Source organism: Mustela nivalis (assembly GCF_964662115.1).
Source record: "Mustela nivalis genome assembly, chromosome: 7".
Classification (NCBI taxonomy): Eukaryota; Metazoa; Chordata; class Mammalia; order Carnivora; family Mustelidae; genus Mustela; species Mustela nivalis.
Genome location: NC_139026.1, coordinates 123,059,256 through 123,086,988, shown reverse-complemented (window position 1 = coordinate 123,086,988; position 27,733 = coordinate 123,059,256). Strand labels below are relative to the sequence as shown.

At 46.5% G+C, this 27,733-nt stretch overlaps 1 protein-coding gene across 11 annotated transcripts in view; it reads left to right on the top strand.

The window, feature by feature from the left end:
* The window catches only part of FRMD4A (FERM domain containing 4A), a 604,393-nt gene that overhangs the window by 459,376 nt on the left and 117,284 nt on the right, over positions 1 to 27,733 (top strand). For all 11 annotated transcript variants that reach the window (XM_082739512.1, XM_082739513.1, XM_082739515.1 and 8 more), the window contains 3 exons: positions 304 to 398; positions 12,452 to 12,544; positions 23,731 to 23,815. In XM_082739512.1, the coding sequence (XP_082595638.1) occupies positions 304 to 398; positions 12,452 to 12,544; positions 23,731 to 23,815 (273 nt within the window). The remainder of the gene's footprint in view (positions 1 to 303; positions 399 to 12,451; positions 12,545 to 23,730; positions 23,816 to 27,733) is intronic.

The window sequence follows — 27,733 nt, the reverse complement described above, 5'->3', positions numbered from 1 at the left end:
TGTTCTCCTGTGTGGAGAAGAAGAGCTATAGATGGTTTGACAGCCCTGCCAAACACAGCAGGTACCATTTGTTCTAGAGCCAACTACCGGGCAAACAAGGCGGAAGGTCTCCGCCCGTTCATGGCCCTGTGCTTGGCTTTTTGCTCGGTGGCTTCCTCCTTGTCTACTCCTATTGGTTTTACAAAAACCATTCATGTCCCTGAGTTTTGAGATATCCCATTTAAAAATTCTATCTACCTGAGATTGTCTTAGGAAGAGTCCCCTCTACTCACTTGTTCTTTTTCCACCTTACTCTTCCTCCAGCCCAAGCTTTTGGCCAAGGAGCTGCTGGACCTCGTGGCCTCTCACTTCAATCTGAAGGAAAAGGAATACTTTGGAATAGCCTTCACAGATGAGACGTAAGTGCTACCATGGGCCCTCCAAACCTGCAGGGAGAACGAGACCCTGACATTGTGCTGTCCCAGCTGTCAACAGGGCAGTCAGCAGCAGGCCACTTGGGTCATGTGCTACGGGGTCAGCCCAAGTTCATCGTCCGAATTTCAAAGACCTTGTGATCGTGCCTGGAACAGCCAAAGGATATAATTAGGGGGATGCTAATATAAAATTATTAGGTAAACTGGTTCTTACAATCAAGCAGATTCATGTTCAGAACTGAAATGTTTATTTTTTTTTAAGTGGATTTTGTATGGGTTTGTTTCCTATTAAAGTTAAATGAAAACTTCTGGAAATTAAATATTTCTCTCCAATGGTAGAATAACAATAACAGGAAATGAATTTGATGATAAACTCAAAATGAAAAGTATTTGTGCAGTTTCACTGTCTTGACTGAAATAGAATATAAAAATCGAAAATTTGTATCCAATTCTTCTGATGAAGAATACATTTGTTTTCAATGGTTTTCAATTTGGCTCTATAAAGTGGCATTTCGCAACCCAGGCAAGGAATATCTTTGCTAAAATTTCAATTTCCTTCTTAATATACTGTTATCAAAAGAACACATTGAACACCTGCACAGATTCCTAGATAAGATACAAAAAGGAAGTGTTTCACAATTTTTTTCCTTTGTGTATACTACTCCATCTCTCTCTTTCCAAATGTTTAGAATTACAGATGTGATTTCCTAGGATATTAACAAAGAAGGGTTAGGCCGGACAAGACAGTTCGGGGGTTGAGGGGGGCCATGCCCCCTCCATTAAGATGGTGCCATCAAGGGAGGACAAGCTCAGACACAAGGACAGGAGGCGCCCACATCAGGCAGTAGGAGGGGTTGTCAGATGTACCTGCCCACAGGCGCACTTTGCCTCAGGAGTTGCAAGTTGGCAGAATGGCCGTCTGATTTATTGTCTGAATCAGTACAGTGTGAGTAAAAGGGCAGGTAAATGAGTGCTGTCTTAGATGAACTGGAACATTTGCCCTCTGAATTAGCAACATTTCAAGTGATCAGGTTGCAGGCGTGGAGAACAGAGCTCCAGCTTCCTCAGGAAAGCCGGGAGGTGCCGGGTCAGCCTTGGGAACTGGTCAGAAAGGAAAGCAGGAGAGTTGCCCTGGTCTAGAATGATCACTGTGCCTGCAAGGAGGACCAGCGAGCATGGCTGGGAGCTGGAGGACCCTGGTGGGAAGGAGCCAGCATAGAAAGAAAACAAATGCTTTAAAATAAATACACATCGCAACTACTTTCACAAATGCAGGTGTTCTACCCTTTACCCTGAGAATCACGGTTAAACCCCCTAAATTGCTAGTCATACATTTCACTAATTAGAGGGAAGCCAGAAGTTTCAATTAATCATATCCCATTGTTCACATTGCCCGAGTATGTTTACTCTTGTAAAAGATCCGTGTACCCTGCATGAGCCCCAATTAGACTTCCCTTTGGAATAAACAAAAATCAAAGAAGAGGCATGTTGTCCCTGGCCAGTGAGGAAGAAATACGGCTGCTGAATTTGCACATGTCTGTCTGAACAGCACAGGCCACAAGGAATCGGCTGTAAGGTAGAAAGTCACTTTCTGGGTCACCTTGTGGCTCAGTCGGTGAGGTGTCTGACTCAGTCTGAGCTCAGGTCTTCATCTTAGGTTCAAGAGTTGGAGCCCCACCTTGGGGTCCGTGCTGGTATGGAACCTACTTAAAAATAAAAAAACAAGGATGCCTGGGTGTCTCAGTTGGTTAAGCATCTGCCTTTGGCTCAGGTCATGATCCCAGGGTCCTGGGATTGAGTCCCTCGTTGGGCTCAATCCCAGGGTTCTGGGATTGAGTCCCTCGTTGGGCTCCTTTCTCAGTGGGGAGCCTGCTTCTCCCTCTCCCTGTGCCTGTCATTCCCCCTGCTTAGGCATGCATGTTCTCTCTCCGACAAATGAATACCTAAAATCTTTAAAAACAAAATAAAACCAAAAGACCCAGCCTGTGTGCTGTGGGTCTTAGTGCTCCTGGTTCTCTGAGCTGGCCAGGAAAGCGTGGGGGCAAGTCACAGGGAGGATGTGAGCCATCCTCTGGCAGAATCCAGGGAAAGCATGGCCGCCACCGTCCCCTTCCCCCCAGTCTGGGCAAGAGGATCCGTCCAGCAAGTGTCGGAGTGGCAGGCAGCTGGCGGGAGCTCAGTGGGCAAGGGTTGCAGCTGCCAGATGGGCCTGACCCACGGTGACCTGGCTAGTGTCAGGGGCCCCGCGGAAAACCAGGGCCCCCAAGGGACTAGGCCAAGGAGACAGAAACAAAGGGGAGGCCATGACTCAGGGCACAATCAGTTGTGGCCTGACAACACCTGGGGCCAACAGATGTTGGCTGACGGACTTGTGGGTCATCTGAACTTCCCTCCTTTTGTAGGAGGGAGAGAGGAGGACAGCTGCCACCATGAACTTGTGCCTGCAGCTGAGTCCTGGCCTAGGTCAGTGGTTCTGTGTCAGTGAGTACTTGGCCTTGTGACGGGTGCCTCTGGCCCCCACTCCTAGGCACTGTTGGACTCATGTAGAATCTTTAATTTTATTTTTTTAAGATTTTGTTTGTTCATTTGAGAGAGAGACGAGCACGAGCAGAGGGAAGATTCAGAACGGCAGGGAGAAGCCGGGAGCCCAAGGCAGGACTTGATCATGACCCAAGCCAAAGGCAGACGCTTAACTAACTGAACCACCCAGGCGTCCCCAACATGGAATCTTTAGATAACCCTGTGTCCGAATTGTGCGTGTGTGCTACGACATGGAGTGTGTGTGTGACTTATGCAGGTGCAACACCGTGCCTCCTAAAATGAAATTGAAGCTTTATCTTTCATTATAGCCCATGGTATATACCTTGTTTGCATATTTCCTAATGCAGATCAAACAAGACTAACATTTGGACAGGGCTCGTGAGCTGTAAAATACCAGGCAAGTGTAAGATCCCACCAGCAGTATTATGATTCCTTATGATAGACCAGAAGACTTCAAGGCCATTGATGGCCAGCATGGCCTTTCATATTAATGCTGTTGATGACATTTTGTAGGATCTGGATGGGGCTGGAGATGAGGTCTATGAAAGCAAATGGAAGACAGGAAGTTAAAAGTTTCTCTAAGCTTCTCTGACACCATCAGGTTATATTTTTTAATAAAGTGCCTAAATGCACCAGACATGACTTTGAGCCCCAGGATATTTAATATCATCGACTAATCCACAGTTTTGCGGCATTAGTAATGGCTTCGCCTTTTAACTTCACTTTTTAACTTTTTATTTAGAAATAATTAAACTCACAGGAGTTGACAAAAAGACCGTAGAATTTCCATACACCCTCCACCCAGCTTCCCTGATTGTTACAGTTTACAAAGTGTGTGACATTTTTCAAAATGGAGAGATTAACATGAAACTAGCCAACTTTGATATTATTGGTATGAAACTATAGACTTCAAGTTATACCAGTTTTTCCACAAATGCCTCTTTTTTTTCTGTTCCGAGATCCAGTTGACTTTAGCCCCCTCTTATTTTTAGTAACTAATACAAAGCGACATCAGTGGTCATCTGTAGATGGTCTGAATGCTGGCGGTCCCTGCAAACAATGACATTTTGGCAGCCTTTAAAACATTCTGAAGCAAAGGGGGAGCCCGGTATAAATTTGATCTTAAAATAATTATGCTTTGCTAGATTTGCGGTTCTCAGCCTTGATCGCACACTGGCGTCACTAAGACATTTTATAAAATACCAGTGCCTGGGACATACCTTCCTAATTCTGATTTATTTGGTCTGGCGGTGGCCTGAACATCAAGATCTTTCAAAGGCTCCCGACAGATTGTAACATGTAGCCGAGTTTGAAAACCCCTGTTCTAGAGGGAGAAGGGAAAGTTGGAGTAAATTTCTTCTGCCTCCTCCCTGAGATCCAAGAAGAGAAGCTGAGTTCACGCAAACTTTGAGTTATTTGGGGCCAGACATCACCAGTTATGTCATGACACATGCCGGAGACTTGCACAGTTAGAAATTGTCTCTGTTCCAGGGAGAATCAGGAAACCTGATGTTTGGAGATCAGCTCAGATTCACTGTTTCCATGAGCCATAATAACTGAAATAACTGAAATTTTCAGTCATTGGCTCCCATCATTTAAGAAAAGTTATTTGTACATTTTATTTTTGAGATATTTCCATGGACTATTTGGTTTTAACACCCAAGTTTTGTTTTGTTTTGTTTTCAGAGCCCATGCTTCTGGTTGCATAATTTAAACCAGTAAAGCCCTGTTTGCAGTTATCTGATCTATTCTCCATCATCATTTTGTTTTCTCTGTTTGGGTTTTTCTTTTTCTTTTTTTTTTTTTTTTAAGATTTTATTTATTTATTTGACAAAGAGAACACAAGCAGGGGAAGCAGCAGAGGGAGAAGGAGAAGCAGGATCTCTGCTGAGCAGGGAGCCCAATGTGGGATTTGATCCCAGCACCCTGGGATCTTGACCTGATCTAAAAGCAGATGTCAGCCACCCTGACACCCCTGTTTGGGTTTCTTTTTAAAGGAAAATTCTTTATTGAGGTGTAATTGATACACGAAGAACCATGCCTATTTCTTGTGTGCAATTCAATGAATTTAGACACATGCAAACACCCTTCACAGCCAGGTGTGTATAGTTAAGTTTTAAGTTTTTAACTGTTGACAGAAGATCCCATCATCAAAAGCTCTAGTTAACTTTTATCCTAGGGGTGCCTGACTGGGCTCAGTAGGTAGAGACTGTGACTCTTGACCTCAGGTTTGAGAATTCAAACCCCACAATGGGTGTAGAGCCTACTTAAAAAAGTAATGGTAGGGGCACCTGGGTGGCATAGACAGTTAAGCATCTGATTCTTGGTTTTGGCTCTGGTGGTGGTCCCAGAGTCCCAAGGTCAAGCTGTGTGTCAGGCTCCGCACTCAGCGTGGAATCTTCTTATGCGTTTCTCTCCCTCCCCCTCCTCTCATCCTCCCTGCACTCAGCACATGTTCTCTCTCTCTCTCAAATAAATAAATCTTTAAAATAATAGTGATAAAAATAGGGGCGCCTGGGTGGCAGAGTCGATTGAGCATCTTTTCTCTTGGTTTCGGCTCAGGTCGTGATCTCATGGTCGTGGGTTGAGCTCCACATCAGGCTCTGTGCTCCGTGTGGAGTCAGCTTAAGATTCTCTCTCCTTCTCCTTTCCCCCTTCCCTCTCATGCTCTCTCTCTCTAAAATAAATAATCTTTAAAGATAGTAATAATAATAAAATTTTAAAATAACTTTTAGTTTATTTAACAGAAAGAGTCAAACACACCCCAAGTTGAAGTAATGATTTTCTTTTTTTTTTTTTTAAAGATTTTATTTATTTATTTGCGAGAGAGACAGTGAGAGAGAACATGAGTGAGGAGAAGGTCATAGAGAGAAGCAGACTCCCCATGGAGCTGGGAGCCCAATGCGGGACTCGATCCCGGAACTCCGGGATCATGACCCGAGCCGAAGGCAGTCGTCTAACCAACCAAGCCACCCAGGCGTCCCTGAAGTAATGATTTTCATTGTATATTTATTTAATTTGAATCTCTATGAAAAGTGTTCATTGTTTTTTTGGTTTCTATTTCATTGATTTCTGCTCTGATCTTTATGATTTATCTTCTCCTGCTGGGCTTAGGGTTTCTTTCTTGTTCTTTCTCTAGCTCCTTTAGGTGTAGGTCTATGACAAGTGTTCAGAATTGTGTGTCAGATGCTGTAAATGAGTCTTGTTATGTAATGAAAACCTCAAAGAAGTATTCAGAAAGCTGAGGGAGGAAGAAACGTGTTGAGCCATCATTGCATATTTTAAAAGCCAGGTACAGCTAGAATGTATTTTCACATACCAATTAAGAAAATGACTAGTTCTTAACCTCTTATTTAATCACAGAACCCTTTGAAATTTGTTAACAAGTTACATTCCATCACCTCCACCAAAATTTACACACATAATAATTTATACTCAAGTTTTAGAGGGTTCTCAAATACATGAAACCAGAATCCTGGGATAAGAGCCAATTAAGGATTTTTTTTTTTTTAACAACATGCTATGTTTCCATGGATCACATCATTGATTGGTACTCTTTGCAGTTTGATTCATGCAAATAACTTAGGTCCCAAATGCCTTGTTATACTGGAAATGCCTCAGCAGTCCTGTGCTGGGACAGTGGAGAAAACCTTCGGGGTCCTTGCTCCCCTCAAGGAGAAGGATGACTGGCATTGGTGGAGGCATCTGAGAAGGCTTTAGGTGGTGAACATTCCCAGCCTCAAGCTTATCTACAATCTGAAAATAACGTAGAAAAGCAGTTTTCCCCTTGCAGAAGAAATAGCAGGAAGATACAGTGCTGAGAAAGTAGTTTTAGAAATAGTTTGGGATTTCCATTCAGGAAATGCTGTGTACCAGGAGACGGGGGAGAAAAATCAATGCCAAGACCTCCATGCCTGGGTTGTAACTGCTGCTCGTGAGAACGTGGCATTCGGCTCCCAGTGCTGCCTCGGAGACAGCCGTGTAGACATCCAGACATATGGCAAACCACAGTGCCTTCCACTTAGAAGGGCTCTAGAGCTTTTCCTGTGTGCACCTGAGATAAATAAAAAAGAATGGGGTGATCTGAGGAGGCCTGAGGAATCCCTGTCTTCTGACATTTACGTTCCCAGTGCCAGCAGGACAGTGGTGCTCAGATCCTGGGGTCAGTAAGCAGTGAATTCTCCCCAAATGTGGAGACTGTTTAGGGCTGGAGCTGTGTCTCTACATGGATGGCTGTCATTACACCAGCAGTATTGATCGATGGAGTATATTTGAAGCTGATGGATTTGTTCTGGAGCCATGGTTTTCTTAGCATTCACTGTTAAGCCCTGGAAATAGAGAGATGACTAGCTTTGACCTCTGTAGGGCTTGCATTTTTAGTTTAGAAAGTAATAATCAGATACAGTGTAGGAGGTGCTACAAATGAAAATTCAGAACAGCCTTAAGAGAACATAGTGGAGCAAACAGTTCCTCCACAAATAAAAAATTAAAGCCATAAAGTCAGTGGGACCAAATAGCCATCTGTTTTCCTTGATACTCATCTTTGTCTGTCTGTCTCTTTCTCCGTCTGTCTCTCTCACACACACACTCACTCACATACTTGAAGGCCACTGTTTGAGAGTTTCTAGCTTAATTACGACCCCTGAGCTATCCTTGATGAGCCCACGTATTTCCAACTAAGGACATGAACTAGCAAACATTCTTCCCTTTGAGGAGCACTCTGCTCACCCCCACGGCCCCCCAGTCCAGTGACATCCATATGCATTTCATGCTCTTGCTTTGGCTTTCTTTGGAAACTCATTCCAATCTGTGGAACTCATTTCTATCTGTGTTAAACACCTCTAAAAGGCACAAGGCACAGCATATCGTTTTCCTTCAAGGGTCCCAGCAGAGACCAGCTTATCAGATACCTCTACCCTTGGTAGCTCCCCATAAACAAAGCTCTCCTTAGGGCCATCTCTATTGAAGGTGCCAACGCTGGAACCAAAAATCTATTTGTATTATATGTAGAAGCTAAAAGCAATCTGTTAAATAAATGCATCCAATTTCTGCTGCCCAGAAGCAATTGCATATTTATTACCGGCCCAATAGTTTGACCTATCGCCACCATAAAGCAAATGAGTGTTATCTCGCTCAGCTTTAAAGATAGTTATCAGTCAAGCAGTAACACAAATACTCTGAGTGTCGGCTGGAGCATTTTTTTATTTTTTGCTTTGTTATTGGTAAATGCACCGAGGTGAAATCTCAAATGAAAAATCAATAAGAATAATGAAAACCGAGCTATCAGACATCTCTTACTTACACTGAATAGAGAAAATGCTCCTTTGATCTATTCATTCCCCATCCCACCCTAACTTAAAGGGGAAAAAAAAAGTATTTGAGGAAGGGTCTTGGTGCTGGGACTGTGGGGTGTGACGCAGGGCAGGAAGCGGTGAGGAACTCTTGGGGCCATTAGTTGTCACAAATGTGACTTGGAACCATATACAAGGAGAGAACAATATTTTAACAAGCCCAGAGTACTGGAGTTTCCAGGGTACTGGACTTTCCAGTCGACATTTCAATCCATCTCTTAGCTTTTGCCCAAATATAAGGCAGTTATCTTAAGAGACCTTGGATGAGTCACTAGTCCCTTTGGTCTTTGTCTTAGTGAGCAGCCTTCGGTGAAGAGATTTTTGCAGGCACATGAAATGGAGCGAAATGGAGGGGGCCGCTTCCTTCTGCCCAAGGGCCTCAGGACTCTGGCGTCCACCTGTCTGTGGCTGTCAGAACCCTGTGCGTGGGTGTGCGTCCTGCCATCGCCCACATCACTCAGCTGGGGGTTCAGGAGTCAAGCAGAGGAAGTGGAGAAAGGAAATTCATTCTTCCTCGGATGCTGGCTATTCAGTCTGGAGTGATTCTGACCTCCTCCTTCCTGGTTGTGTTCTTAGTGTCTGACTATTTCAGTGCTTGGTAAATGCTAAACTGATAATATGGCTCCAATGAAGGAATTTCCAATTAAATAAATATATTATGAAACAGTCATTCTTTAAAAAATGTTTTTATTTTTATTTATTTATTTCTATTTATTTATTTTAAAGGTTGATTGATTGATTTGCTGGGGCATGGAGGGAGAGGGAGAAGCTCAAGCAGACTCCATGCTGAGCACAGAGTCCAACACCGGGCTCAATCTCATGACCCTGAGATCACGACCAAAGCTGAAACCAAGAGTCAGACAGTTAAATTATTGTACCACCCAGGTGCCCATCTTTAAGAAAATTTTAACGGGAATGAAATTCTGTAGAGAGATAATCTATTCCTCTTGTTGTCTTCTGCTCACATGGATGAAGTAGGGCAGAGCACCCTAAACGAGTGGCATCCAAGGGACACCTATGTCTGTGTCCTTTCATACATAATGTCCCCACCTAGAGGTTCTTCACCAAGTGAATCATGGCCCACCTTCACCCCCCTGCCCCTGCCAAGGCCAGGTTGAATCCCAAGCAGTTGGTGTGGTCAGTAATATTGGGCCGTTGGACTGCACTGTGGATTTCTCTTGTGATAATCATAAAAAGGTTCTTCCTGATAGACCCTTTATCACAAATTATTGTCAGGCAAGAGATTAAAATTTAGATTAAAATTTAAATCTGCTTAGTCATTGGATGGATTGCTGTTCAGAGTTTCCTCAAGATTTTCTGAGCCTGAGGAAAGGCTCTGGGAGATTCTGGACATTTTCAGAGACAGGAAGAGCGTGACTGTAACTTACTATCCGGTACTTAGGGCTAACATTTGTGCTAATACCTCCCACTTGATCAAACATACACAGGTCTCTGTTTTTCAGATGTAAAGGGTCTACTGGGGAGACAGAAAGCATACATAGAGGAGCTTCCACAGATGGTGGGGAGGGAGTATGGGAGCAGGTATGCCTGGGGTGGGCGCCGTGAGGGTCCAGAGAGGAACCCGGCCCAGGCTGGTTTGTGGTGTGGGAAGGTAGGTCAAGGAGCGCTTTCTGGAAGAAACACAGGAAAGCCAGGTCTTGAAGGATGGGTCAGGCTATGCTTGGTGAAGAAGGAAGGGAAGGGCATTCTAGGCAGAGAGATGAGCTCAGGCACAGAGGTCCGAAGCAGTATGACCCTGTGGGGCAGTCTCAGCATTTCCGGTACAGCCAGAGACCAAGTTGGCACCGAGGTCTTCTGCTTCCAGATCCCATCTTCTAGTTGGATGGGAATTTATCCCACCTTTCTGGAAGAAAGTGATCTGGTCATTTTATTTAGAAATCCTTTTTTCCCATTATTTTTTTATCCTTACTATATTCAGAGAAGAATAACCAAACATGAAAGATAAAGTTAATAGAAAAAAAAAATGTTTCTCTAGATGGAGATCCTTAGGAGGAGGGAAAAGAGAAGTTCCTCAGGTGGATGCTCTTCAGAAGCGGATTCAAATACCATCTCCAGAGCCATAGCTGTGGGCTTCATTGAAAGAGATTTTGTGTAAAATGTACAGCTCCTCAAGTGGAGATGGAAACCTCTAGCATGTTTTCTGTCTTGCATTTGTTGGAGGCAAGCATGTGCTTGGAGGAACAGACATTCTAATGCAGCGAGTCAGACAACTTTTGTCTCCCATTGTCCACAGAGCTAGTGCCAGCCTTTCACATGTTGCATATGTGCTATGAACATGTTACCCAACATCAGGCACCTGAGGAGGCTTCATGGATCAGTTGTGTCTGTTCAACATGAGCTTCCTGAGTAAAGGTGATTATAGGACTCAGTTCTCCAGGCTTTTGGACCAAAACTGGGTCCAAAGAGGAGAAGAAAAGATAGACGCCTCTCCTCATACCTATCCCATGGTTCTGCCTCACTCTGCAAAGACCACTGTCCTCATTTGTGGCCTCCCAGGCCCTAGCAGCTGGTCGCTGCCCTCTACAACCTCATCCTTTTCTAGTCACACAACATCAACATGCTAGACTTCTCCCTACCTCAGGGCCTTTGCACATGCTGGCTACACTGCTTGGAACGTAGTCCCCCTTCTCATTGCTAACTCTTACTGTTCTTCAAATCTCAAACACCAGGCAGTACTTCTCAGACCCTAGCTCAGGTCCTTACGTGTTCTCATTTCTCATGGTCCTTGTACCATAGGTGTGAGGTCCTAATACCATTCTGATTAGTAATCCTGCTATTAATTGCAGGAATAGTGGCTGAGGGTCTGTCTCCCTACAACACCATAAGCTCAAGGGGAATCAGGATGGTGTCTATTTTATACACCGCTGCATCTCCAGACCCTTTCTCCGAGAAAGTGATTAATTAATATTTACAAAAGGGAAGAAGAGAGGGAAGGAAGAAACACACAAGCCACTCCATTTGTCTATCAAAGGTCTCTGTGGTTCACTGTTTAAAATAGCTTTGATGAGGTATAATTAACATACAATAAACACTCGTTAAAGAGTACAGTTTGATGAGTTTTGACATGTGTCTACACCCATGAAACTATCACTACCATCAAGATAATGAACATATCCAACACTCCTGAAAGTTTCCTCTTGCCCCGCTGAAAGCCCTCCCTCGCACCCACCCCCGAGGGCAACCACCAATGAGCCCTGTCAGTATAGATCAGTTTGCGCCTTCTGCAGTTTATTTTTTTTTTTAAGATTCTATTTATTTATTTGACAGAGAGAGATCACAAGTAGGCAGAGAGGCAGGCAGAGAGGGGGAAGCAGGCTCCCTGCCAAGCATGACCTGAGCCGAAGGCAGAGGCTTAACCCACTGAGCCACCCAGGTGCCCCATCTTCTGCAGTTTATATAGATGAAATCCTACAGTCTGTACGCTTTGTCTGGCATCTTTCACTCAGTAATTACTCTGAGATTCATGCATGTGGGTGTACGTATCAATAGCTTACTGGCTTTATTGGGTCATAGTATTCTGCTCTATAATACATCGTGCTCATTCCCCCGTTGATAAACACTTGGCTTGTTCCAAGTTTTGAGCTGTTAAAGTGTCTTTGCACATCTGTGTGTAAAAAAGTCTTGGCACAGACATAGGTAAATATCTAGGCATAGAATGTCTGGGTCCATGATGCATGGAAGTTTAAATTTTTAAGAAACTGTCTGTGATTCACTTTTCACCCCGTCTGCTTCCAGCAAGATGTTGTGAAGATTGCTAACATTTCTAAAGTGGGTTTTGCGTTCTTTGGGGAAAAAAGGCATCCAGGAAGATGGTGATAAGGGAATTCAGGACAAAGAGAGAATGCCTCCCTTTTAAGTTGAGCACAATCTCGGAAATGGATAGCAGGTCGTGAGCCCCGCACTTCCTGATTGCTGTTCGCCTCCTTCAGGTCACAGGGGATCTGCCGCTGATTCAGTGTCCCTCCCCCCGCCCCGGGAATGCCTTGAGGTCCTTCAAATACTGAGAACTTAGGAGTGAAGTGGAGGGCCACATTGATCTGTGATCCAACATGTTCTGCCGCACACAGGCCTTCATCACAGATGCAAACTCCGGAGTCCTAACCCATTTATCTCTCTTCTCCTCAGGGGACACTTAAACTGGCTTCAGCTAGATCGAAGAGTATTGGAACATGACTTCCCCAAAAAGTCCGGACCGGTGGTTTTATATTTCTGTGTCAGGTATGTATACCTCGTGTCCATCCTGCTGCTGCTGCTCCTTTTCTTTGTCAACAAAGGCCTGGGAGGGCCGCATGATTAAAGGAGAGGGAAATCAAGTTCGCTGCCATCTACTGCCAGTGACAGAGGTCATGGTAGAGCTGCATTCCTAGTAGACGAGATCCTAGGGTGTGAGTGTCCTAGTGTGAGTGTCCAAGTTCTTTTTGCTTTTTGGGGGGGGTATATTTCTCAAACTAAACTTGGTCTCTTATAGTAACACAAACCCTGGGGTTATTATTATTTTGGTGGTGGGAGTCATTTGGAACTACATCACAAATGTCTATGTCGTCTTTCCTTTTTTTTTTTTTAAAGATTTTATTTATTTGAAAGAGAGTAAGAGCACAAGTGAGGGGAGGGGCAGGGATAGAGGGAAAAGCAGACTCCCCACTGAGCAGGGGGCCCAACACAGGCCTCGATCCCAGCATCGCGGGATCATGACCTGAGCTTAAGGCAAGTGCTCAACCGACTGAGCCACCAGGCAACCCTGTGTCTTCTTTCCTTTTATCACAAGTGGCACTTGGCCTCTTGAAATTTGCCTATTTTATCTTACTCCAAATAGGACTAGTTGAAATGCAGCAACAAACCATAGATCACGGCATTGCCCAGTAAGGGAGGATATGGTGTAATAAAATACCAGAAACGATGTGCATTTTCTGGTCACTAATCTCTTATAAGAAGTTTTATTTTGTGACTGCAGAGAATATAATTTGCTTCTCATGGTTAACTTTTACAAACATGAAGTCAGCCAGACTTACACTTTCGTTTGCAGAAAGTTTTGGCAAGGCAGAGAGGGGGGTCATGTCTTGGGTTCACGGGCGAAGCCAGGATCTGTGCGTCCAGATCCAGCAGCTCCTGGAGCCCTTGGTTCTTGGAGCCACCAGTCTGTGTCTGTGCAGAACCGTCACTGTGCACAACTGCAGGGGCATTTAGGCTCGAATGCCTCCGTATTCCAGTGGACACCAACGCTCATACCCAATATACACACCCTGTCCTTTTTAAAAAATATGTTAACAAGTTCAGTGGGGCACCTGGGAGGCTCAGTCAGTTACGTGTCTGCCTTCATCTCGGTCATGATCCCGGGGTCCTGGCATTGAGTTCTGCATTGGGCTCCCTGCTCAGCAGGAAGCCTGCTTCTTCCTCTCCTCCTGTCCCCCTCCCCTACTCATGCTCTCTCTCTCTCTCTCAAATAAATAAATAAAATCTTTACAAAATACATGTTAACAAGTTCAAGAGCAGGACAAACAATTAAAAGTTCAGTTTTTCTAAGAGAACATGGTCAGGAATGCAATTTTAATCGTAGCCATACTGATGCCACGGATACCATCAGAGAGCCTATCTGAGAATTAAAGGGTCCATTTCCCAGGCCGGAGTATGGATCTTTACCCCTGCTGGTGGAGCAGATCTAAACTTGCATTTAATGACCTTTTTATTTGTTTCAGAGCAGCAAACCTATCAGAGCTAATCTTAGCCATTTCCATTACTGATGGGCGTGATCTTGATGTTACAGTCTCTTTAATGGTGGCTCAATTTTCTCAGATAAATGGGAAAGTAACTGTGTAAAGGAGAGTTCACAATTCCACCAGGGAGGTGTGTGGCAGCATCCAGCAAGGCTCAGTTGAATTTAAACGTTTCATTAACCTGTAATCAAAGGTGGCTGAGTCCACTTGCCATACATCAGGAGCTCCCCCGCTTCCTGCTGCTTTTCACCAACATTAATCAAGAAGAGAAGATTCTGAGCTGGTTGTATATTAGCTGCATTTTGCAGGGGCCTGTTACAAGCTGAGTTATTGGTGGGTTTCGGGAACTGAGCCCTGGAAGAAAGCTTGGGGCGCCCTGAGATTGTCGCTGAGGATTTGCAGGCCATTCCAAGTCGCTCCTGACTTCTCTCCGTGATGCCAGATACAGAGCAGAGCTGCAGAAGTAGATCCCATGCTCACAATGTGGAGAACCAGGAATGAAAGCTTCTGCCATCCACCACCCATTTTCCTAGGTGGCTGCAGCCAGCACTTGGGAGGACACACCCAGGGAAAAATTCTCCCGGGCCACGTTTGGGGATAGACCCCAGCAGAATATTATCACCAGGTAGAGTTCCTTCTGTAGCTCATCACAAAAGCTGCTCTTTCTGCAGAGCCTCGGGTTGCTATGTCTAGTCTTGGCCCACCTGAGTTGCCTCTAACTCTGCAGCTCCAAAGCCAGTCTCAGCATCTTGACCTCCCCAGGCCTTCCGTGGTTCCTCAAATCTGTGACCTCATTATCCGTTCAGTCCCGTAGGCTGCAAACTTGAAGTCTTTCCTCTTCCTCAGATTCTTAGGTGCGTGAATTCTCTGCGGCTACTTCCACCTTCTGCCCTCTCTGCCTGTCTCCTCATCATCTGTCACTTGAACTGTTGCCGCCACCTCCTAGAGTGGGTGTCCCCTTGGCACCCATCACAGAGGAGCCTGGCTCCCGACCCCACTCTCCTGAGTCCCCACTTTGCAGCCAACTGTGCAACACAGAAGCAAAACACCAAGGGTCTGTTTTCTGTAAGAGAGGAGGCTGATGCTGGCATGTAGGCGAATTATGCATTTTTTACCTTGGTACCTGGGAAGAATTCCTAACTTATACCTGGGTACCTTTCCAGGGGTGCCTGCAGGCTATTTTCTTCAAAGAAATGGCTGGACGAATTATCTTTATAAAGGACTCAGACCTTGGATGATCCTGGGGTCCATTGAGGAGCCCCCATCTGGCTGGGCAATTCCCCCATGTGCACGCTGACCTTTCTCTTTTCTCAATGAGAACGTGATGGCCGAAGCAGCCCCGGCCCAGCCAGCAGCCCACGTGCATGCCTACAAGCAGTCTCTCTAGCTGCTCCTAGCCTCTCTCCTTTTGTTTAAACATCTAGAGATTCCATCTCTGTAACACATGCACCATTAGCCTTTGTGGAAATGAAGAATAAAAGCACCCAATAAAAGACCGTGGAAAAGGCTGACTGCCTCAAGCTAAGAGTTGGGAATTCATCCAGTGGAAATATTAACCCCGTGCCACTGGGGAGCTAAATTTGGGCTGCTGTCCCAGCATGGCTTACTATTTGGCAGTTGTATATTCTCTTGCTGTAATGCATATTCGAAACATCTGTGAGAGTGGGGGCAAAATCATCCCCTCCATTCAACCGATGATGAAAAACAAGACCCCAATACATTAAATAACATGAATTTGAATTGAGGTAATTCTGCTTTCTCCTCTGAGCAGGTCCTCGAAGGGCCTGGAGCTGGTGTCGTGCTGCGTGGTATTCTCAGCATGGCGGGACAGAGGACCGAGAATCTGTCTTCACTGACCCATGCTGTAGCCTGAAGAGGACCTTCCCCCTTCCTTCTCCTGAGTCAGATCACGGATCACTGGGAGTGATCACAGAACCTTCAGAGTCTTAATAATTACCTAAAAAGGAAAAAGGTCTGAGGGAAGGGAACTATCCATTATTAAACACCCGTCCATTATTCAGAATGATTGTAAATCTTCACAGCCCTCGAATCACGTATTATTACTCCTGGGTAAAGAGAGGGAGATGAGGGTCACGTGGGTGGCTCTGACAGTCAATCATCTGACTCCGGTTAAGGTCACGATGCCAGGGTCCTGGGATCGAGTCCCATATCGGGCTCCCTACTCAGTCTGGACCCTGCCTTTCTCTCTCCTTCTGCCCCTGCATGTTCTCTCTCTCTCTCTCTCTGTCAAATAAATAAATAAAATGTAAAAGAAAAAAAATTAAGAAGGGAGGGAGATGAGCGCCCAACATGCTGATTCTCCTCCTAGTACCGCTAGTAAGTTACCACCTCTGTTCAGTTAGATCTGACTCCAAACTTCAGACCTCCCCCCTCCCCCCTCAACCACACTGCCTCTCTCTCCACAAGTGAAAAGCGACCCCATGATAGCTTCTCAGAGACTCTGGCGGGGCCACAGACCAAGTCAGGATTGGTGACTTTGGTCCCTCTTGCATTGCACACTCGGCTGCGGCTGCAGAACCGGGGTCCATCTGCAGAGATGGCGTCAGGCCCAGCTGCACCCCCACTGGGTGAGAAAGTGCGGAGAGCAACCCTCCCAGGCCTGACATTCCAGATCGAGCCCTGCTGAACTCCCAGTGGCCTTGGTGGAGTGCACCCCATTAGCAGGGGGCCAGCCCCCCATCGCAAATCTTGGTGGCAGGTTGGAAACTCCGTAGCGGTGGAGGAAGGGGCCTCACAGATGGTAAAGCAGCAGCTTTCAGGAGCCGAGGTGTGTGCTATTAGCCCCACTTGAGAAACTCTTGCCCTTAGCTGATGAGGGTGAACACCAGTGGGGAAGCATTCTGCCCTGTTTTGCTCTTTCCTCTCCTATAAAGAAGACTCCATGGTCCCATCAGCCAGGTACTGACTATGTTGTGGGCATTGGTTTAGGAGCTAAGGGTAGAGCGCGGGGTGTGGTGGGGGAGGCAAAGCATACGAACCCTTACCCTTGTGCACCTGTGCATCCATTTCCCTGAATTCTGGGGTCCTCTCAGCTTTGCCTGTCCTTATCTCTGCCGATTCAGTCTAAAGCCTGCTATGCACCACTGCAGTCACCCCTTCCCCAGGACCACCCCTCCCTTGGCTGCTGGCCCTGTGCATCCATGGCTCTCATGCATGCACTCTTCCACACGTACACACGTGCACACACATGTGGGGTGGGATCAGTCCAGTCACATATTTTTTTATTTCTGTCCCTGAGCTGAGGACTATGACTGGGCCAGGGACGAAGGTCCACACAGTTCATTGGTGTTTCTAGCCACTTCTGTCCATGGCACCTGCTCGGGGTCCCCTGCCTTGCCCATGGTAGCTTTTGCTCCTGCCACAGACTCCAAACCAGAAGCTCACTCCTTTGCTCCAAGGTGATACTGCTTATGATTTTGTAGAGAAAGGGAAAGCTGGCCCAAGGGAGCTGCGGCTTCCTGCTCCCTTACATCACCGTATCCACCCATCCTGTGGCCTCCTTAGCCACCTGCTGCACACGTGCCCACCCACTCACACATGCACACCCTTCGGAGGGAGACCGACCCTAGCCCAGCGTCCGAGGCCAGCCAGGTCCACGCGCACTCCAGTGCGGCCCCTTCCAGCTCCTCCGAGAGCTCCCTGCCTCCAGGCTTCCATCTTTGTCTGTTTTCTGCTGCTCCTTTTCCACGGATTCTTCCACCATGACCATGACTCTTCTACCCTGACAAAAGTGAATGCCCTCCCTGACTTGCATCCTTCTTCAGCTGCTGCTTCCTTGCCCGCACCCATGTCCACACCAACGGTCTGCCCTCCTCTCCTTCCTCCTCGTCCTGCTGGCTCCTCAGCTTGTGGCTGTCCCCCCATCACTGCCATGGTCACGGGCGGTCTCTAGGCCCCAAATTAAATGGGCGCTTCTCTGCTCTCCTCTGCCTGAACCAATGGCATCTTCATCTCTCTGCCCCCAAACTTCCTCCTCTTCCTGTGGCACCTCCTTATCTCTGTGATTGGCACAGCCACACACCCAGCCGGAAACTCAGGAGTCAACCTTGACTCCCCTGCTCTCCCTCCCCTGCCTCCTTGCCTTCCTTCATTCACTAATTCCTGTCTTTTGTGTCTTAAATAGGTCCTATACCCACTTCTGACTCTCCCTGAACCACTGTCCTGGTTATGGCTCCTTCTGGCCCTCTCTAGGTGACCACTGAGTACTTTCCAGAATTCTCGTCTGCTCCCTTCCTCAAAATGTTCCTGGTCTCCCATCATCACACTGCGGCTCTCCTTAGCATGTCCGGCATGACCTGACTGCCGCACCTGCTGGCCTCCCCTCCTGCAGCTCTGTGATCAGCAGTGTGTAAGCAAGGTCACGTCCCTCCACGTCTGGAACTAGGACACAAACTCCCCAAATCTGAGAACAACGACCCTCTGATCGTATTCACCAGGCAAGCTTAAGAAACAGGTCAACCATGCATTTCCCCTGCACGCCCAGGGAAATCTCTGTGTATTTCTGTAGGATCACGTTTGTGCTCAGGATGGTCCCCTCCATGCCTGGGCTGTTGCTTCAGTTGTATCGTCTTCAGCCAAGTGTCCCTGCAACACTGATCATCTCCACTGTCTGTAGCAAAATAAATAAGAGATTAGATTTGTCTCCTCAAACTGACGTTCACCAACAGTAAACTGAAGTGAGCACTAGGACAGAGAGAGAGAGAGAGAGGCGATCCCAGGAAGGTTTAATCTGGGAGTGGGGATTTTACAGCCAAGTTTATGACCTGACTGTTGGTGTCTTTCCTGGCTGGTTGAGACACGGTTGTTCTTTCCTGTCACCATAGTAACAACGAAGTCAGGGATCCTAAAATGAGGTGCCTGCTAACCAGAACTTGCTAGATCTCAACGGGGTGCCCCAGTGAGGATTGTTTCAAGCTGGTGAAATTCTAAAGACCAGAGATACCCAGCCCCAGAAACTCACAGCGGCACCACATACCCGTTTCGTTCCCATTGCTCCTTTTTGCTACTCAAAGTCAGCATTCCGAATGTGACCCTTGTGTTCCTGACAAAATGAAATCAGCGGTCCATTTAATTAACACTTGCCGTAAAGATTCGGTGATTCCCCAGTGCGGGGGGTGGATGCGAGAGGGAAGAGGAGGAGCGGGCCGTCCAGAAGGGGCCAGCGGACTGACGTCCTGCACTGGACACCCGCGCAAGCTGCTGCTGTCCGAGGCGTCTGCGGGTTAAAGGGAAGGAGACTCCCCAAGGCTGCAGAACCTCTTGATTATTTTATGGGCCCAAACACGTAGGAGCACAGCCCATATTTATTCCTGCTTCAGAGTGTCAGATGCAGGAGCTCAGGCTGGCATGATTGGGCCAGGTGGGGTGTGACATTGCTGATGCGATTCAGGGAACAGACATACCCAGGTTTGCCCTGGGCCTAGAACAGAGGTTGGCCCTTTGACTCAACAGCGGGGGGTGGGGGAGGGGGGTAGTTGTCCTATTCAGTCCTGCTAAATGTGCCAAAGAACACATTTGAAAGTAAGTTTTATTATTACTCGGGTACAGGTACTCCTAACCCATCAGGGGGTGGTGGCCATTGAAAAGACAGCTTGCTACTCACAGTCTGCAGGAGGAGGGGGCACGCTGCAGCAGGCAGCGCTGCCCAGGGTGCACTAAGGGTTGGTCAGGAGGCAGAGGGAGTGGGGGGAAATGTGGGGAAGAGCCTTTGTTCTGTGGTTTCTACAGGAAGGAATGGGTGAGGCAGGGTAATCAGGTTTAGGCTTGGCTTCTTTGAATAATTTCAGCAGGCTTTGGGGCATGGGGGTTATACAGAGTTGTCTGGCTCTGGCCCAGGCCCTGGGGTGATGAGGGCAGGAAGGTCCTGACCTGGAGTGTGAGGGCCCTACAAAGGAGCAGGGAAGGGTGTGTGAGCTCTCCAGTGGCTGGTCTGCATAGGAAAGGCAAGCTCAGGCCTCTAAAGGAACTGGTCAGCCCTGGGAGGGGCAGTCCCTTCAGAGCCACCAAGGCCCCAAATGTCATAGCAGCAGAACCCCAAGATTAATACAGAGCCAGACTTGGAACTGTCCGTGCAGACCCTGTGAATCTACACGAAAGCATTCAGTTCCTAGGCTTTACCCAGAGACCTGGAATTTTCTTTGTGAACCTGGTCTATGAGGAAGCTCTGCCCGATCTCCCAACCCAACCCGCGCACTGGTGGTTAAGGAAATGCAACATCGCCACCTACTGTCAAAAACGAGGAGCTCTCATGAAAATCAAAAAGGTCAGAACCGGTTTAAAAAAAAAAAAAAAAAAAAAATTCAGATTTTGTAACCGAACCATCAATGTTTCCCACTTCTCCAGAAGTTTCTTCTCCATGGTGCTCCCCTAGTTTGTCCTGATCCTCAGTGTGTGGATTGAGATGTCTGAGGTCTGTTTTCCTCTGGGCATTTTGACTCACAAGTTCCCTAGCACAGATGGAAAGTTCAGGATGAGTTAAATATCCAGGGTTACAGAATAATAATATGACAGGCCTGGAGCTCACACTGTTTTCCAGGCTGCTTCTCGGTGATAAAGGTTAACAGGAACCTGCTTCTCAGTTTCTGTCAAGAGGAGATGGTTTATTTTTCCTCTTCTCAGATTAGGTTATTTTCTCTACGTTCCTGCCTCGTGTCCAGCCAGACCCCGTGGAACTCGGGGGACACGAATGCTGTTGCAGAGAACAGAACCTGCTCTGTCCTTTCCAACTTCAGTTCTGGCAAGGGTGGGGGGTGTTATGTTTCCTCCTACTATTGAGGAGAAAATGGATGGCAGGAGTAGCGAACGTCTTCACTCCTTAATTCTCAAGAACCGAAACAAATGCAGAAAAGACATAAGGCATTGCATTGAAAATTACATGATTTCAAACTCAACAGAAATTTGACTCAGAGTGATTATTGTAGAACTGAGGTCACTCACGGTCAAACTCCAGAAACTTCTGCTGTTGTCCTGGCTTTAAGATCCGAGGGGATCAGCGCCTGCTTGTTCATCTTTCCATGTTGACAGTGAGGGATGGGCAGGGGGACAGGGCCTGGATGAAGAATATGAGCCCCTGACCGGAAATTTCAGGACATCCGGGGATCACTGAGCTCCTCCCCTTCCTGCAGAAGCTTTCCCTCCCAGGCACTTGCTAAGCCCACGTGTGTGCCAGGTGCTGTATTAGTGGTGGAGATACAAAAATGAATGGGGTTTGGCCTCACCAAAGCCTAGAAAGAAGATGCCCCAGGGAACGGGAAAGTGCAGGACCCTGGGGCAGCACAGCAAGCAGAGGAAGAGCCCAGGAGAAGCGCTTTTCCCTGGGGGCCATCAGCGAAGTCCAGGAAACATCGTGTTCCTGAGTGAGGGCAGAAGGGAGCAGGAGTGGCTTGGGGCATGGAGAATGGTGGTTTCTGGGTCAAGAGCAGTAGCTTGGACAAAGGTGCAAAGCAAGATTCATCTATAATGAGTCACGCCTGCAAGTCAGCCTCCCTGACTCCCTGCTCTTCCTTCTCAACCCCTCCGTCTCCCTTTCTTTCCTTCCTTCCTTCTGATTTTGCTATTCTGACTGCTCCCAGTTAAAAATCCTTCACAACAGGGGCGCCTGGGTGGCTCAGTGGATTAAGCTGCTGCCTTCAGCTCAGGTCATGATCCCAGGGTCCTGGGATCGAGCCCTGCATCGGGCTCTCTGCTCTGCGGGGACCCTGCTTCCCTCTCTCTCTCTGCCTGCCTCTCGCAGACTTGTGATCTCTGCCTGTCAAATAAATAAATAAAGTAAATGTTTAAAAAAAAATCCTTCACAACAAATGTGGATTAATTATTAAATCCAATTTAACTTACTTTGCTTCAAGACTTAGAGCTTGCTACTGCATTTCTTTTTAAGATTTTTATTTATTTATTTATTTATTGGGAGACAGAATGGGAGCACAAGAGCAAGCATTAGGTGGGGAGGGGCAGAGGGAGAAGCCGACTCCCTGCTCAGCAGGGAGACCGATGTATGTGGGACTCGATCGATCCTGGGACTCAGGATCATGACCTGAGCCCAAGGCAGTCTCTTAACCAACTAAGCCACCCAAGCGTCCTGCTACTGCATTTCAAGTCTCCACTTGTAGAGACGAGGAAGTTGTACCACTTTGCGGTTCCATTGGGACCACTGTGCTGTAAGGGGGACCACTGTAGACCCTTTATGGAACCTCCATGACCTAAAACAGCTGCTCCAAAAAGCAGGAGGCTGGTACTTGCTTTTTTTTTTTTTTTTTTTCTTGCAGGGAGAGAGCAGGTGGCAGGGGTCCACTAAGGATCCTACTCATTCCCAAGCTTTGCAAGAATGAGGGCTATACTATAATTTCCAGACATTCTGTAGACTCTCACATGGTGGTAATTGTATTAGTACCTGTTGATTGAAAATATCTGCTGGTATCTGAAGTTACTGTGGATTCACTCACAAATTTAAATGAATCTGTGTGATACTCATTACAACAGCCTCTGCGCGCACACACACACACACACACACACACACATGAAAAATGACCGAAAACATTATTTGTCTGCAGACAAGTGGTTGCAAACTGGTTTTGCTAGCCTCATGAAATACTGGTTTCTTGTTTTTGCTGTGGTGATTGTTGTTTTCATCTGAATGAGTTTCTAATATTTGAAAACGGTAGACTTCTCAGGTGGAGAACCACTGACCTGCGGTCTTCTTCTACAGTGTGGAAAACAGAAGCCCAGAGAGATGAAGTGATTTGCCCTAAATCATATAGAACTGGGGCCAGATCACTGGCCTCTTGACTTTCTCCCCAGGATTCTTTCCATCATATTGTAACATTGTTCTAGAAGAACATAGCCCTTGTTTTCCCATCACACCTGCCGCCCCCACCTTGGCGTAGCCCCAGTTTCCGGGTGGCAGGGACGCAGAGGCCCCACTCAGAGCCTGTTCCCCGGCAAGGCTCTGCCTTCCATCACCCCTCCCTTTGCGCGGCTGGTCCCTAGACAAGTACAAGTGCCTAATCTGATTACATGATTTAATAAACTCCAAAGTCAATGCGTAAAAAGGTGCATTAAATGTAAACGTAAATAATTTCAGCATGTTTCATCGCGAAAGAAATCTATAAGCTCCATCTGGATGAAAATCCAATTCTCGTTTGGCTTAATATGCATTAATATCACAGCCTAAGAGCACTGCCATAGCTCTCGGGATTCGCAGAAATCAAATCGCACCTCTCCACCTTTGGGAAAATAACGTTGTAACTATTTCAAAGAGAAAGACGGCCCCCTTCTTCAATTGAGCAGGAAAAATTATCCTCAAGAAATCCAACTCAACAATGATTAGGACCAAAAAAGCAAGGTATGAAAATCAAATAATATTATTAAAAATTGGAACATGGCTTAGGAAAAAGAAAGGCGATGGTGGAGTTTAACCCCCTCCGGTAGGAGGCCTGGCTTCTTGGCTCTGGACAAGGTTGTCAGGCATGGCAGTCCTCATGTGCTAGAAAGGATCTTGAAAAACTGTGCTTTCTTTTGAAAAGGAACCGTATGCAAACAACAGATTACGCCTTTTCCTTTTTCATTTAGGTTGGGGAGTTCTGGTCCTCATGTCAAATCCTGTAGCTCAGAAAATAGCTGATTTTCAGCTCAATCAGTTTCTGCCTCTGTGGCTCATTAGCAGTTTTTCTCTTTCAGGTTCTATATAGAAAGCATCTCATACCTGAAGGACAATGCTACCATCGAGCTCTTCTTTCTGAATGCTAAGTCCTGTATCTACAAGGTAAGAACTCTTTCCTCCTGTTCAGTTTTCCACTGAAAGCCGGAATATCATGTGAAGCCAGAAATCCCATGTTGTTGCCCCAGTGTGATTTTATTGATTAATATAGGTCATTTATAAGTGGAATTCTATAAATAAGTGAGAACATCCTGAAATAACACTATCCATTTAACTACGGGACTCCTGATACCATCAGGAGTTCATCAAGTTTTGGCTCGTTGGGGTCTCCTTTCCCTGGCAGTTGAGACAAAGAGGAAACGTGGATGGGGAGGGCAGATGCCGTAGTCCGCGTAGACTGTGCCCCTAAGGACGAGTGGACGAGAACTACTACTTCTTCTTCTTCTTCTTCTTCTTCTTCTTCTTCTTCTTCTTCTTCCTCTTCTTGCACAAGTCTGTTTGGTTTATTCTTCCAGATAAATGTTAGAAATGTGAGAGCACTTGCTAAAAGATGTAGCAAAACAAACACAAACACACAAAAAACTTAATTGCAGTTGTATTGAATGATGGAGAAAAATTCAGAAGGGGAGGGATAATATATAACTTTAAAAGATGAACTCTTCCCATTTATAATTATGAAACATTCCTCCGTTTATTAAATTGTTTCTATTTCCATTAGTCCTGTAGTATATATAGTTCTTTCTTTTCAATTAATTAATTTTTTATTTAAATTCAATTAGATAATGTATATTGTATTATTAATTTCAGGGGTAGAATTTAGTGAAAACAGAAAGGGATCAAATCATAAGAGCCTCTTACTATAGGAAACAAACTGAGGGTTGCTGGGGTGAAGGGAGGGGGATGGGGTAACTGGGTGACCGGCATTAAGGAGGGTGCACGTTGTAAGGAGATCTGGGTGTTACGTGCAAGGGATGAGCGGACTTCTTACAACCAAATGCATGCCTATCTGACCACTTCTCTCTCAAAGGGATGTTATTGGCACTTCAGGTCGGGCAGATTTTTTATTATGCTAAAATACACATAAAATTTATCATGATAATTACTGGTAAGTATACAGTTCCATGATACCGAGTGCGTTCACAGCATTTGTGCAATAACCGTCCCCTCCATCCATCTCCAGATCTCTTTTCCTCTCGCAAAACTGAAACTCTGTACTCAGCAAACACAAAATCCCTCGTCTATACACCTCCCAGCCCCTGGCCACCACCCTCCTGCTTTCTCTGTGAATTAGACTACCCTAGGCACTTCATATCATGGATCCTGGAGTGTTTGCCCTTTTGTAACTGGCATAGTTCACTTGGCATTTCACGTCTGGGTTCATCTACGTTGTAGGGCGTGTCAGAATTCCCTTCCTTGTAGAGACTGAATAATACTCCAGTGAACGTAGAGACCGTGTGTTGTTTATCCATTCATCTGCCGATGCATACTTGGGTTTCTTGCACCTTTTGGCTATTGTGAATAATGCTCCCATGAACATGGGTCATGAACATGGGTAAATATTTCTTCCAGTCCCTGCTTTCAGTTTGTTCGGGTGTGTACCCAAAAGTGAAATCGCTGGATTGTACGGTAATTGTATGCTTAATTTTTTGAGGAGCTGCCATTTTATTTTCCACAGTACCACAGTACATTTATCCGCGACACCGCATAATATCCCTACCAACAGCAGTTCTCAACATCCTCTCCAACACTTGTTATTTTAGGGGCTTTTTAAAAAAATAATAGCCGTCCTAATGGGTGTTAGGCAGTATCTCATTGTGATTTTGATTTGCATTTCCCTAATGATTAGTGATGCCGAGCATCTTTTCATATGCTTATTGGCCATTTGTACTTCTTTTTTAGAGACAAGTCTGTTCAGGGACAATTCTTAATTGAGTGGGATGGTCCCTCCCTTGCACTGTGTCCAGTTCCCCGATATGCTTGCAGTGTTTCCTTTCATTGGCCAACCCCAAATGCCCACACACCCCCTGCCTGGGGAGAGGGGCTTGCAAACACCACCAGGGCTGAGATCCTCTACTGGAAGAAGGTATTTGAAGGAAAAGCCCACACTGCTGTCCCTTGTGTAGCACAAATGCAGACTTCGGGGCATCTCCCCAGGTCAGCTCATCAACAGCCATGGAGAAGGACAGCTTTGGGGCTGAGCGCTTTCTGTAACTTGTGTAGCTGAATCTTCCCAGCACCTAGAGGTGAATACTACTTTTTAGCCCTGTTTCCCCTGGGAGGAAGAAGAAGCACAGGGAAGTGAGGAGATTCACCCAAGGGCACAGATCAGAAGCTGGCAACCTGACTCCAGGTCAGCCACCTCTGAGACCCAGAGGGCAGGATCTCCCATAGAGTGGAGATACCCCACCCCACCCCACCGCACCCCACCGCACCCGCGCCGCCCCCAGCAGCCACGGAGGACTTCAAAGCTAAGTGGGCTCATGGTGAAGTGGTCAATAGCTGAGGAAGGAGTCTGAGGAGATCCCACCGCCTATATTTTCAGGTTTAACTAAACCCTATTTTAAGGCATTGCCGCAAACCCACCAAACATTAAAACACACGCACCAGTTGGCTTGGTACATCAGCTGTCAGTCTTCCTTCTGGAAGTACTTCAGCACATTCATTGCACAGAATAGTCCTTCCAAATGCAAATGACTACAATAATGAAGGGCCTGGTAGGGATCAAGTTCAATTCTGTGAAAGGACCTCGCTTGGTGACAGTTGCTGAACCAGGACTTACACTGGGCTCAAACCCAGACCACTCAGACTGCAGTATTTTGGGGTTTTGCTAAATGGCGGAAAAAGACACTAAATACAGTTCCAGGAACTTGCAAAATCCTTCCTCTCTCTAAATGTGTTTTCTCATTCTAGCGTGGAACTAAGACCAGCCTTCCTAGCTTGCAGCTCCCAAGCGTCTCTGAGGGTTTTTGTTTCATGAATGTGAAAGCACTTTGAGAAAGTTGGGAAGTAAAACATGAGACTTTCCACCAGGGGGCACAGTGGGGCAGTAAATGCCTGGAAATTCCAATTCCCCAACTGATGAAATCTCAGCCAAGTAAAAGGTGGCCCCAAATCGCGTGTCCAGACACCTGGGGAAAAGGAGAGAAACCGTTCATTCAGAGTTGTTCAGTTCAGTCCAGTCACAGATGCTTAGCCGTAGCTGAAGGCTGCGGTGCTTCTGAATACTATACTCACAAAAGAACCTGGGATATATGGAAAACGAAAAAGAAGTCCTCCAAATTTAGTATTACAGATCCTCCAGGGGAGATGGCCAGCCATACTTGGGACCGAGACACGCCCAGTGTCAGCCTGCCTGCTGACCTGGCTGCTGTCTGTCTTCCAGAACCCCGGGTTGTCTCCTCAGGATCCTATTAGAACCCGCTTCCCTGAAGTTTAAGTGGGGGACCAAGTAGGGTAACAAGACCACCTGTCTGTCTCCCTCCTGTCATCAAAAATAATATGTGCATTTGCATACATTGGCACTTCAAGCTTCTTTAAAATTTTCCCATCTATTATCTTAATTGAGCCCAATCGAGAGGTAGAGCCAGAATCATTAGCTTTACCCAGAAAGGGTAGGTCTGAGAGGTTAAGTGACTTCCTCGAGGACCAAGGACCAAAAGTGGTTGAACAAGTGGCACGGTCTGGTTTACACTGTTGTTAACTATGCCGGCTTGGTGGGAGGCCCTGCAGCAGAGGGCGATCGGGAATTTCGGTTTGGAGTCCCGCACAACCTGGGTCCCTGTCCTCGCTCTGCTTCATAGTACATGCATTGAATGTGGACTCCTTCTTTGATGTCTCCAAGCTTAGTTTTCCTCTTTGGTTGAACAAGGACATTAAAGGACCCAAACCCTGGTGCCTTGGGGGTGCACTCAGTTAAGCATCCAGCTCTTGGTTTCAGCTCAGTTCATGATCTCAGGGTCATGGAAACGAGCTCTGTTTCCAGGTCTGCGCTTAGCATGGAGTCTGCTCGAGATACTCTCATTC